Below are 12,500 nucleotides of genomic sequence, written 5' to 3' on the forward strand. Positions count from 1 at the left end.
ATGAGTGTATAATGATGAATAGTGAATGGATGGGTGAATCAGCACAGTGATGGAGTGAATGAAAACAGAGAGAGAGGACTGATGAACAGAAAGAACAGACAGACGGACGGACAGACAGGTTCGTGTAGGCTGTGTCGGGTGCAACGCCTCACCCTGAGCGCGACCTTCAGCTTGAGGGTGGAGCTGGGGGCGGAGTTCTTCAGGGGGAAGCGGCGGTCCAGGGTCATCTCCTCGGCCTCCAGGAGGCAGGTGAGTGGGAGCGTCAGTGTTCCCAACGAACACTCGTGCTTCGCGTCCTTCACCTGAGGGAGCGAGGGAGACCACGCCCGCGTCACATGACCCACTCCTACAGTCACATGACCTGCTCCTACACCCTCACCTGACCTGCTGCTATAGTCACCTGACCTGCTCCTACAGTCACCTGACCAGCTCCTACACCGTCAACTGACCTGCTCCTACACAGTCACCTGACCTGCTCCTACACCGTCACCTGACCTGGTCCTAGCAACAGTAAATTCCCAACCTGGCTCATTCAACCTGCCACCTAGTCATCCCCAATTTAACTGGCTAAAAATCCTTCTCTCCCTCTCCACCTCAGCTGATCTGTGGTGAGCATTCTGGGGGCAAAATGGCTGCCGTTGCATCACCGAGGCAAGTGTCCCCCTCATCACTGTAAAGCATTTTTAGTTGACAGCTGGTGAGAAAAAGTGCTACATAAATGCGAGGACTGAATCAGGGATAAATGCGTATGGGGGGTAAACACACCTCCACCTCCAGCTCCTGGCTCCGCGGGTTGTGAATGAGGAAGGTGAAGGTTTCCTCCCACAGAGGCTCGTTGGACTTGTACCGGGTCTGGAGAGGAGAGCGGGCGTGCTGGGTCAGCATCTCACTCATACGCAGACCATCGTTTATTATTAATCACACACACGTCCATTAATATTAACCAGGCAGATTCAGACGTTTACATTTACATTTAACATTTACATGTAACATTTATACTCATAGGTAATATACATCATTCTTAAATAATGCATCAATGAAAAACATTACTCTCAGATAAGCAATTACTGTGTAAATGTTTGAAAGAGTGACATTTGAAAGGCTAAGTGTGGAGAAGTGCAGCAGGGTGTGTGGGCGTGTGGAACCCCACACTGCCCCGGCGCTCACCCACCCTGCTCTCGTACATCTTGTGTCCGACGCTCATCTGCACGAAGGGATTCGGGTCGCTGCTCACCTTCTTCCCTGACTGAGAACCCAGAGACAACCGTGAGCGCACAGCCAACCGCAGGAGAACCGCGGTTCCTCTCTCACACAGCCGCACGAGAACCACGGTTCCACGCTCACACAGCCGCACGAGAACCGCGGTTCCACGCTCACACAACCGCAGGAGAACCACGGTTCCTCTCTCACACAACCACAGAGGAAGCAGAGGAGAACAGTTCCTCTCTCACACAACCACAGAGGAAGCAGAGGAGAACAGTTCCTCTCTCACACAACCACAGAGGAACCAGAGGAGAACAGTTTCCTCTCTCACACAACCAGAGGAGAACATTTCCTCTCTCACACAACCACAGAGGAACCAGAGGAGGACAGTTTCCTCTCTCACACAACCACAGAGGAACCAGAGGAGAACAGTTTCCTCTCTCACACAACCAGAGGAACCAGAGGAGAACAGTTCCTCTCTCACACAACCGCAGAGGAAGCGCAGAAGAACCACACCACCTCTTACACAAACACACTCCCTGACACTATGCAGGAGGGGGGCACATTTCCAGTAACTCAAACTTTTATCAAATTAACCACTTTATTACGGCCAAGTAGAGAATGAAGTTGGCACAAAATCCTGTTCCCTGTGCAGCCCTGCCCTGAAGCCATCACAAAAATCTGAGCTGATTCTTTCTCACACACAGACACACACACACACACACACACACACACACACACAGACACACACACAGCTGATTCTCACTGGAGAAAGCTAGGTGTGATGAGAATGATCTCTCTCTCGGATCATCGTGTGTTTAACACTACATTTAGAGCTGAGGTAAACACATAGAGGAGTATGACTCCCACTTCATCAGGGTTATGCTGTACATTCTTCTACTGTATGGTAGAAAGAGGAGATGCCACATTACATTACATTGCATTGCATTGCATTGATGGCATTTGGCAAACGTTCTTATCCAAAGCAACATATAGTTAATTAGACTAAAGCAGGAGACAATCCTCCCCTGGAGCAATGCAGGGTTAAGGGCCTTGCCCAAGGACCCAACAGCTGTGCGGATCTTATTGCGGCTACACCGGGGATTGAACCACCAACCTTGCGTGTCCCAGTCATTTACATTAACCACTACGCGACAGGCCCGCCCCCATTACATGTGGTTTAATCTCTAAGATTGTGAGTGATATGATTTCTAGGAAACAAGCAATTAGGGCTGCCCTCTGTCTCTTCCTGCCCCCTCTCCCCTCCCTTAATGGGCAGCTGCTCCTGATTGGCTGACAGACTGATGTGGAGAGGCGGGTTAATTAGCTGGTCTGGAATCTCTTAGATTTAAACGAGTTTGACTTCTCTGAACACAGCATTTACCTAGGCATACACTGGATACAAACAGTACCCCAGTCCCATTAGGAAAGAGCATATTCACCCACACATACCCAACAGCATACACAACATCCACAGCATAGGGTTATAACGGAAACAAGACAAGGCAAATAAAGGCAGGATGTTCTGGTCAGTGAAAAGTCACGGTCAATAAAAGAAGATGGAAGTGTTAGGCACATAATTAGCCAAGATGCATGGAATGCGGTTGTAGTTAATGAAGATTAATTAGCATTTTGTTTTAATGGGTTGGGTTGTTAATGAACCGCAAACACAATGCATCTGAATCGACTTGCGGGAAACAGACTGAACATCCAGTTGTGTCCCTGAAAAATACATTTAAAACACCGTAATTAAATACGAACCAAACAACAACAACAGGATGTTGTGTTTGTGTGCACCTTGTAATCAACTCTACTCTAAACAGACGGCCACTAAATTGTTCTGTGTCTTCCCCATCTCACAGGAAAGGAGTGTTTACTTCAGGGTTCTCAAACTCCAGTCCTGCAGTGTCTGCCGGATGCCAGGTACGTTTCATTACATTACATTACATTACATTACTGGCATTTAGCAGACGCCCTTATCCAGAGCGACGTACAGTTGATTAGACTAAGCAGGAGACAGTCCCCCCCTGGAGCAATGCAGGGTTAAGGGCCTTGCTCAAGGGCCCAACGGCTGTGCGGATCTTATTGTGGCTACACCGGGGATCGAACCACCGACCTTGTGTGTCCCAGTCATGTACATTAACCACTACGCTACCGGCCGCCCATTTCAGTGGTCAAGTCCTTAATTTAAGACAATGACTGGCTAAAGAGCCAACAAACCTTTGATACAAGGCTTAAGTGGTTTCTGATTGACAGAAGAAGACAGAAACAGTGCATCCCAGCAGGACTGGGAGTTTGAGATCTCCCGTCTAAGATGAATGTAAGAGCTAAATCAGAATTATGATTGGCCGGGTGCTGATTGGTGGATGCTGTGTCCTGTGTGGTTTGGGCTTCTAGATGCAGTCTTTCACATTACCTTCAGCGCCTTACTCACGGAGCTTTTCTTCAAGCCCTCGTGGTTGCATTCTAACGGGTTTCGCTTTCCGGACAGGAGAGAACGAACACCGGGTTATTCCAGCATGCAGACGATGAACAGTGGTTAAAGTCATGGAACAGGAACAAGAACAAGACAAAGAACACCACCACCAAGCAACAGACACAGGGACACAACGAAAAAAAAAGTTAGCAAGGTTAATCCCAACCACCAATCAAACAAAATGCAAAAAACACCCCAAGACCCCGGGTTACATTCAACACAAGATGTAACAGAAACAAAATGGAGGCATTGGGTAAGCAGCACGGCACAGCCGTTCCCTCCACAGGATGGAACGGGTCATGGCGGACATTTTGTAGTGGGATTTCTCCGGTGAAATGACCGTGGAGTTTGGGAAGTTTGGGGAAGTTGTGGGAAGGATAACCGGGTTACCGGGTTTTCAGGGGTCGGCCGCAACGAGGATGTAACAGAAACAAAATGGAGGCGCCGAGGAGGAACGGATACGGCTGCTTTGTGAAAAGGAAACCAATACCTCCATTTAGGAAAAAAAGAAAGTCATAAACAAAAATACTAACATAGTTAAAGGTACAATAGGTAAGATTTTTGTGTTAAAACATTGTTACAAGACCATTGTGAATCCCTTCATTGAAAAAGGCTCACTGACATGTTGACTCACCCTCTGCCTGTGTTTATAGTCGTTCACAGAGAAGGGGGAGGGATAAACAGGTTTGACCATGTTTGTTCCTGCAATTCCTCTCTTGGCCGTTAGAAGTCAAAAATGGCCTATTGTACCTTTGAGTAGAATTCAGGGAGAATACGTTTGTACTCGTTTGTAATTATTTTAGTCTTGACTAATACTTTTGAAAGGAAACACCCTTGCTGAAGCCGAAGCTGACGACTCCTTTCTTTGACCGGTAACTAAGTGCAATGCTACACACAGCTCACTGCGCTCTCCCAACACAGATGACGGGACTGAAACTGGTTCTGGTTCCAGGAGTGTCCGAGGAAACGTCGACAGGTGTGACATCACACACAGAGTCTGAGACGGGTGAGAGTCTGAGACAGGTGAGAGTCTGAGACAGGTGAGGATGTGAGAGTCTGAGGCAGGTGAGAGTCTGAGGCAGGTGAGGCAGGTGAGAGTCTGAGGCAGGTGAGAGTCTGAGGCAGGTGAGAGTCTGAGGCAGGTGAGAGTCTGAGACAGGTGAGAGTCTGAGACAGGTGAGGATGTGGGAGTCTGAGACAGGTGAGGGTCTGAGACAGGTGTGGGAGACCACGCCCAACGACGAGGTAATGATACAACCTGAACAACGACAGGATGTGATATGCTTTCTAATGTACAGGCCAACAGGGTATATGAGAACCTTCAGTCTGGATTCAGGAAGCACCATAGCACAGAAACAGCCCTTGCCTTAGAAATGAAGGACTTCTTTCTCTCCCAGGATTGTGGCTGTATCTCTATTCTTGTTCTACTTGACCTAAGTGCTGCCTTTAATACCACAGGCCACTACACTCTCCTCCGCAGGCCGGAAGAATCAGTTGGCATTACTGGACAAGCTCGTATGTGGTTTAAATCTGATCTTTCCGACAGATCTCAGTTTGTTAGGGTAAACAGTAAGTCCTCTGAGCATTCAGGATACACTTTGGAGTACCCCAAGGATCAGTTTTGGGTCCTTAGCTCTTTTCAAAGTTAACGTCTCATTCAGTGTGCATTAAACACACAACACTGTGTCAGTCTCGACAGTCACAAACTCTACAGGTGCATAACACGTTACACGGATGTCCAAGCAGCCGGATCGTGCAGCACACGCAATCAAACATGCTTTTTATTTCACATATTTATTAATTTCATTAACGATACACGCCACACTCTGGGGATCTGGGGTCGCCATGACAACATTCAGTCACGCCACAACTTATAAATTTTAGAATGCAAATAAACATTCCGGGAAAAAAACTCACAAATAGTGTTCTATACAGTGAGGTAGTGTTCTCACAAAAGACTAGGCCTGAAGCCCTCCGTTCCTTTAAGTATCCACACCCCAAGGTCCCCTCGAAGACACTCTTAGAGAGAGAAGAAGAAACAGGGAGAAGAAAGCAGAGGATCATGGGACAGGCCCAATCCGGGCAGAGAACAGCAGAGTGCACACCAAACCAGACCTGGGTCAAATACGTAACTGTTTCGTACTCAAACACTTTTCTACGCTTTACTGAGCTTGTCCTGGGGTATTGGAACCTATGAAATGCTCTCAAAAAGGTGCAAGCCCTGCTTTCTGATTCTCTAGGTTAGCTCCGTTGCACCAGGCAGGATCAGTCGAGGACAGAAAAGTATTTGAATCCAAAACAACGACGTATTTGACCCAGGTTTGCACTACACATCAGCTCTACACACACACACACGTTATCTTTAAAGGTCAACTATCAATGTGCATACACGCAAGAAGAGTCAGATTTGAAAAGAAAAGGAGAATTAAATCAATTTTGTTTTGCGGTCCCTCGACAACAGACATGGTTTCTATAAGAAACCTAGATAGTTTTTGACATTTATTTTAAGATGACTTGGAGGTTGAAATGGACCTAAAATTGCATTATGTTCATGATTCACTGGAACATACAGTGATTCATATAATAATGATTGTGAAAATTAAAGAAGCAAGAAGATGGAGATGATGCAGAAACACAGCAGTAAAAGAACCTATCAATAATACTAACTTCACAATGCGCCGACTGATGTAAAAAAATAAAAATTAAAAATAAAAATTAAAAAAAAGTTAATGAATCATTATATAGGCGAAAGGTTAAGACAGCTCAGCTTTCATAGAGTGACAGAAAATATTAAGGCGGGTTAAGAGAGACAATGTGATGATTTATGACAAATGATTGGTTAGCTATAATGTATAAAGACTAGGATACTTCCGACTGTTACTTTGGAATTCTCTGATCTCTGCAAGTTCTCTGGAGCGCACAGACTCCCCAGATTAATCTGTTTTATTTTTAACAGAAGATTTATAATGAGCAACTACTCTGAAGTCTGAATATTTTTTCAACATCATTGCTGCCAAAACAACTTCACCTACGTAAAAGGGACGAGGAGGAAAAGAGACAAAAAATATTTCCTCAACAACTTCTGTGTGATCTCCAAGTTCTCCCATTAACACACTGCACCACTGCATGATGCAACAATGAGTTCTACATCAGTGTTCTAGATCAGCACTGCTTTCATTTTAACAGGATTGATTGTGACAGCATTGGAATGTTCAGTTAAGAACATTCTAGTCACATTTTGTGACCTCACGCAGCGAAGGGTTAAAGGTTAAACAGTGTGACCCCAATAATAACTGTAACTCCATCTGTCCATCATGCGTCACCCACCAATTTTTTAAATTTATGAATTGCACGCATGGGCACCCAGAATTATTCTAAAAAGAACCAAAACATTGCAAGTAAAGCTCTCATCTAGATGACCAACCAATTTCTCTCATAATTCTCTCACATCGAATGTATCACAAGACATTCGCTAGAGTCATTGGTCACTGAAACTTCCAAATAAACAAATTACCCATAATTCTGTGATCAGGACAGCTGCATCCCCATTTGCATTTTGTCGAACTCAGAGAAATGCATTGTGGGTATTGTTTTTTCTTACCGATGAGGGGTGTTCTGTTCAGCCGTACCTTTCTCAAAGGTGAGCTAGCAGCAGCAGGTAAGACGGACATACAGGACACCACATCATCCCACAGGTGGGGCAGGGGCAGGGGGTCAGACTTACCGGCAGGTTCCGGGCAGAGTCCAGGAACACGAACAGCAAGGCTGAAGATAGGCCGTCGTTTGCCTGGCCCTTATCCGCTTTAATGGACATCAGGGTCTGCAGGGGGCACCAGAGAGAGGTCACGATCGAGAGCCTTTTCAAACGCAGTCCACAGGCCAACAGCCAGAACCATGACTATAATCATGTCCGTTTAAAAACCATTCGAACCCAAGTCCACGCCAAACCTATAACAACAACGACAGTGAGGAACGATATCGTTGGGAACACATTCAGAGCGATTTCTTCCAGCCGCATGAACGATAAAACACTCACAGCCCTATCGAGATCAAACCGAATGTATAGGGCGTGATGTTGAGAAACGGCAGATGACATAGCCGAGAGGCGATTTAACGTTATCGTTCGTCAGCGCGGACGCTCACAACGTTATCGTTATAGCTGTGGTTATAGTTATAGTTCTTGGAGTGGACTTACAGCTTTATTTTCAATTCAATTCAGTTATATTTGTAAAGCACTTTTTACAGAAGACTGTTACAAAGACGCTTTACAGAGTACCAGGAGCAGAGTAGCAGAAGAGCAAACACCAGACCTGAACCCCCAAAATAGCAAGCACGCAAGGTAAAAAAATAAAAAATACAAAATAAAAATAAAAAATCCCTAGTGGGGAGAAAAAAAACCCTGAAATACAAACCCATACCAGTGTTGTTGAAGGTACTTTCAAAACCAAATTCAGTGGTCTTCACTCCTGGTCCTGGAGAGCCGCAGGGTGCGGCTGGTTTTTGTTTTCGCCTTAATATCACCTACTGATTCAGACCCAAGAAACCAGGTGAGGTGAGAATTGTGTAATGAACCGCTTTCACTGATTCATTCAGCACTCCCTGCAGCTCCCCAGGACCAGGAGTGAAGACACCAGGCAGACGAGCCTATATGGAATTGGGAAAGTTGTCACAACGATGTTGCCATAGCCACCCACCACACATCGATAACAGGGGAACTCTTCCACCATAGGGCTGATCTATACTTTTTGTAAGACTAGTGTTGTCAGACACAATGAGAAGAAATGTTTTTGCGTCGGACACATTCACTGCGTCTCCTGCATGCAGCCATTTTGTCTGCCAGCTCACTGTGTACCTTGTATTTCGAGGCTTGACGTGTATCTGACGATAGACAGCCCTGTGTCGCCTGGATAGAAATAGCATTTTAACAACAACGTTCTTGTCTTTTTCCATTCATTAAATTAAAGGCATGCGTAATGTCCTCCACTTGGAGAACAAGCTGCCATTTCTCTGATTTGATAACAGGAACAGGAAACGATTCTTCTTCTGTGGTGCCGCTTTTCCTCTGCGCGCCAATTGATTACATAAATTAATTTAATAGATAAAAATAAAAACATTTCTGAAGGTAGAGTAATGCCTGATGTAGAAACTGTAATATATTGGAAGATTTTTAACAGTAACACGTTATATTACTTAGTTAGGCATAAAAGTAAGAATAGTACTGTAATGCATTATGTGTTATGCAGAGACAGAGGACCAGCATGCCGGGCTCTGGGTCCCCAGTTTGGCCTCGACAGATGGTGCCAAAGTTAAGACAATGGCTCTAAGTTTAAATAGAGTTCATCTGTTGCGGTCTATTACCCAGGAGCGATCGTGACATCAGCATTAGAATGTTCAGAACATTCTGTCCACGCATTCCGGGGCGGGCAGAGTGGGCGTGTCCATCTCATTAGCCTAATGTGTCCTCTAGCCAATCAGGCGCTGGCAGTGTTCACTCTCATATTGATCCGTAAAACAGCTGGCTTTCCGACTTTGAAAATGAGCCGTTAAATTAAACGGGACAATTTTCCAACTGGATATCTGTAAAGGGGCGGGGCCTGAGGGTATATTAGAGGGTAGCAGAACACACTTTTCTATGTTGAAATAATGCCAATAATGGATTAAAACGTTACGAAGTCGACAAGCACACACACACACACAGGGTAGTGAACCGCCGCAGGGCTGAAAGGGGAGTGAAAGGGGGAGAGGAGGGCGGTGAAAAGCGTCACCTCGTCCAGCATGTCCGGGGAGGAGAGGAGGGACAGCGACTCCAGCTTCAGGTGCACTTTCCCGGTTGACGTCTGCCCCAGCTCGAACCACTGGAACGGGAGCAGACATTACCACCAATCAGCTGCCTGCCGCTGCCTGCCACGCTCCAATGAGAGCGCTCGGACACAGATTCTACACACCAACGCGCTTAACAGAAAAAAGTATCCCTGAAAAATGAATTTCAATTTTGGCATCACAAAAATATTTTTTAAGAATTCAAATAATTTCTTGTTCGTAATAAATAAAACACAAAAAATCCAGGGGTATTTATCAATAATAATTTAAAAAAAAGGTTCTTAACATTTAAATTGTATTCAACCAATTCCCATTTTCTATTCATATGTCTTTGTGACAATAACAATTACTGTTACTAAAAAAACATCAGGGAACAAGGCTATGAGGTGTTACGCTGAATACCTATTTCTCACCCTACCTTGTCCACTTTCTGTTCCTTGTGAAGTTCCGCCAGATCAAGCATTAAGCTGCCAAAAAAAAAAAGAGGCGAAGGTGTTATAACCACCATCGCTGAGATGAAACCGTTTCAGGTTCTTTCAGGTGTTAACCCTTAGAGTTCAGCAGGTTTCATGGAATGTATGTTTCATTTGCCTTAAAATTCCAATTCAGTGTTCTAGAACTCCACTGCTTTCAGTTAGACAGTAGTAATTGTGACATCAGCATTAGAATGTTCCGATCATATATTTTTGTGAGTGGCTATTTCTCATTTTCACATGCATACAGTGTTCTAACAGATGCAGATCCCCCATGGTTTTCTGACCATAAACGTCCCAGTAGCATAGAAAATTCGGTCAAAAGTGCAAAAGGTCTTAATGCTTGTGCTTATGACATACATAAGTACTGGTTGAGTTGTTCTGATGTGAATACAGTCAGGAGTTCTTGTTAGATCAGGAGATGTGTAGAGTCGGACAGGAGGTGGTAGATTGGGGTTTTTTAACACACACAGGTACAGCTGCTCACCTCCCCAGAAAATCATCTTTGTCAGTATCCTCGTCAAACAGCTCAATTTTCAGATGCTGTCCGGAGTGCTCGTACACCAAGAACTGGAAACGCATAACCATTCAGATCCATAACATGTTCACAAAATGCTCACAGTGAAAATAACACAGTTCCAACAAACGGCTCCTAACACAATCTCTGGGAAATCTGAGAATATCCCTCCGCTCACTCTGAGACTCTCCGCTCACTCACTCTGAGACTCTCCGCTCGCTCTGAGACTCTCCGCTCACTCTGAGACTCTCCGCTCGCTCACTCTGAGACTCTCCGTGCACTCTGAGACTCTCCGCTCACTCTGAGACTCTCCGCTCACTCACTCTGAGACTCTCCGCTCGCTCTGAGACTCTCCGCTCACTCTGAGACTCTCCGCTCACTCACTCTGAGACTCTCCGCTCGCTCTGAGACTCTCCGCTCACTCTGAGACTCTCCGCTCGCTCACTCTGAGACTCTCCGCTCACTCTGAGACTCTCCGTGCACTCTGAGACTCTCCGCTCACTCTGAGACTCTCCGCTCACTCTGAGACTCTCTGTGCACTCTGAGACTCTCCGCTCACTCTGAGACTCTCCGCTCACTCTGAGACTCTCCATGCAAAGCCAGGCTCACACAGGCATGAGTGGGAGGAGGACACTGTATGTGCAGCTGTAGACCTTGGTCCAGTGGGGCTGTACTCACTCTCTCACTCTCTCCCTCTCCCTCTCTCTCACTCACTCTCTCTCTCCCTCCCTCCCTCTCCCTCTCTCTCACCTCGTACACCTCGTTCCAGCGGGGGTGGGTGCTCTCCATGATGGTCTTGCTCTGGAAGAGCACGTTGCCGATCTCCAGGACGCCGTACGGGTCCGACTTCCCCTTGATCATCCCCCCCATGAACTTGTCCTTGGCTTCCAGTTCCTGTGCCTCCAGGAAGTGCACCCTCAGCACCGACTGGGGACAGACACAGAGTCAAACTTCACCGGCCCACCGGGGGAAATGACGTTACAATAACAACAACTTTATTTTTTTATAGCAGTAGTGCTTTACAGCAGTGGAAACAAATACCGTAAAAATAGACACAATGCCACAAGAGACAGCACATTACTTCAGATCAAATAAAAACATAAAATCGATATATTTATAAAAACTAATAAAAAATGTAAACTAAAAAAATAGACAGAAAAAAAAAAAACATAGTACAAATTAACAATATGTAAATAAAAAGTGTCATTCAGTTGAATTCAGTTTCATACAGACCCCCCCAGAACAACACAAGGGACAGGAAATGCCAGCCCTAGGCCCCTGAGAGCACAGGAGGAGGAGTGGGGAGAAAAAACACCCAATGGGAAGAGATCTCGGGAGGAACCGGCCAATCATAAGGGCCAGAGAGCTGCCTCAGATTCAGCCCATAATCCAAGCCTATTTCTGTAGGCCAGAGTCACATTCCCAAACCAGCAGAGAGGGGCTCTTGGCACAGACGGACACCATTTCTCCCTGTTACACAGGAAATACTGATTTTATTTAGGCCCGAAATGTCTCAGGAGGGTAGAGGACCCGGGAAGGTCAAACACACAGACAGCTTTTCCACGCTCCAAAGGCTCTCTGCTGGAGACAGCGTTTCAGCCTTTCAGTCCAGTCCAGGACTTTTATGAAGCACAAAGTTATCAGCAACGACTGTTACCCGTTTAATAAGTCCTTTAACTGCCTCACATTTACAGGGTAAATACCAGCTACTTGTGTGTAATAATTAGGTGACTATTTTGATTTCTGAGGAAAGTACTACGAACTGTCTTTCTCCCAAAGACAGTTATCTGGTCTTCATGTTATTTTTAACACAAATGCAGTCCTCACAGGCAAAACCCAAGGCTAAAACATTCAGAACTATTTATTGTTTAACCGATCAATCTAACAGGACACATCAGGACAATGAGAAACACCTGTCAGTCACATGTTTCAATACCTGTGCTCACCTAAAAATTAGGTCTGACACAAACAGCGATATGTTGTTTCACAAATCAAGACAAAAACACCAGGA

The 12,500-nt window shown here is 45.6% G+C and overlaps 1 protein-coding gene across 5 annotated transcripts in view; it reads right to left on the bottom strand.

The window, feature by feature from the left end:
* LOC133136491 (extended synaptotagmin-2-like) overlaps positions 1–12,500 on the bottom strand; it is a 46,375-nt gene that overhangs the window by 6,336 nt on the left and 27,539 nt on the right. Inside the window, exons 9-18 of one of the 5 annotated variants that reach the window (XM_061254024.1) lie at positions 11,240–11,416; positions 10,460–10,542; positions 9,918–9,966; positions 9,445–9,534; positions 7,404–7,499; positions 5,597–5,698; positions 3,620–3,682; positions 1,172–1,246; positions 766–852; positions 153–302 (exon numbers count right to left, since the gene is read on the bottom strand). In XM_061254024.1, coding sequence (XP_061110008.1) covers positions 153–302; positions 766–852; positions 1,172–1,246; positions 3,620–3,682; positions 5,597–5,698; positions 7,404–7,499; positions 9,445–9,534; positions 9,918–9,966; positions 10,460–10,542; positions 11,240–11,416 — 972 coding nt within the window. Of the gene's footprint in view, positions 1–152; positions 303–765; positions 853–1,171; positions 1,247–3,619; positions 3,683–5,596; positions 5,699–7,403; positions 7,500–8,531; positions 8,583–9,444; positions 9,535–9,917; positions 9,967–10,459; positions 10,543–11,239; positions 11,417–12,500 lie in introns of all 5 variants that reach the window. The other 4 variants (XM_061254026.1, XM_061254027.1, XM_061254028.1 and 1 more) reach the window with 4 other exon arrangements.

This window comes from Conger conger, chromosome 9 (genome assembly GCF_963514075.1).
Source record: "Conger conger chromosome 9, fConCon1.1, whole genome shotgun sequence".
Classification (NCBI taxonomy): Eukaryota; Metazoa; Chordata; class Actinopteri; order Anguilliformes; family Congridae; genus Conger; species Conger conger.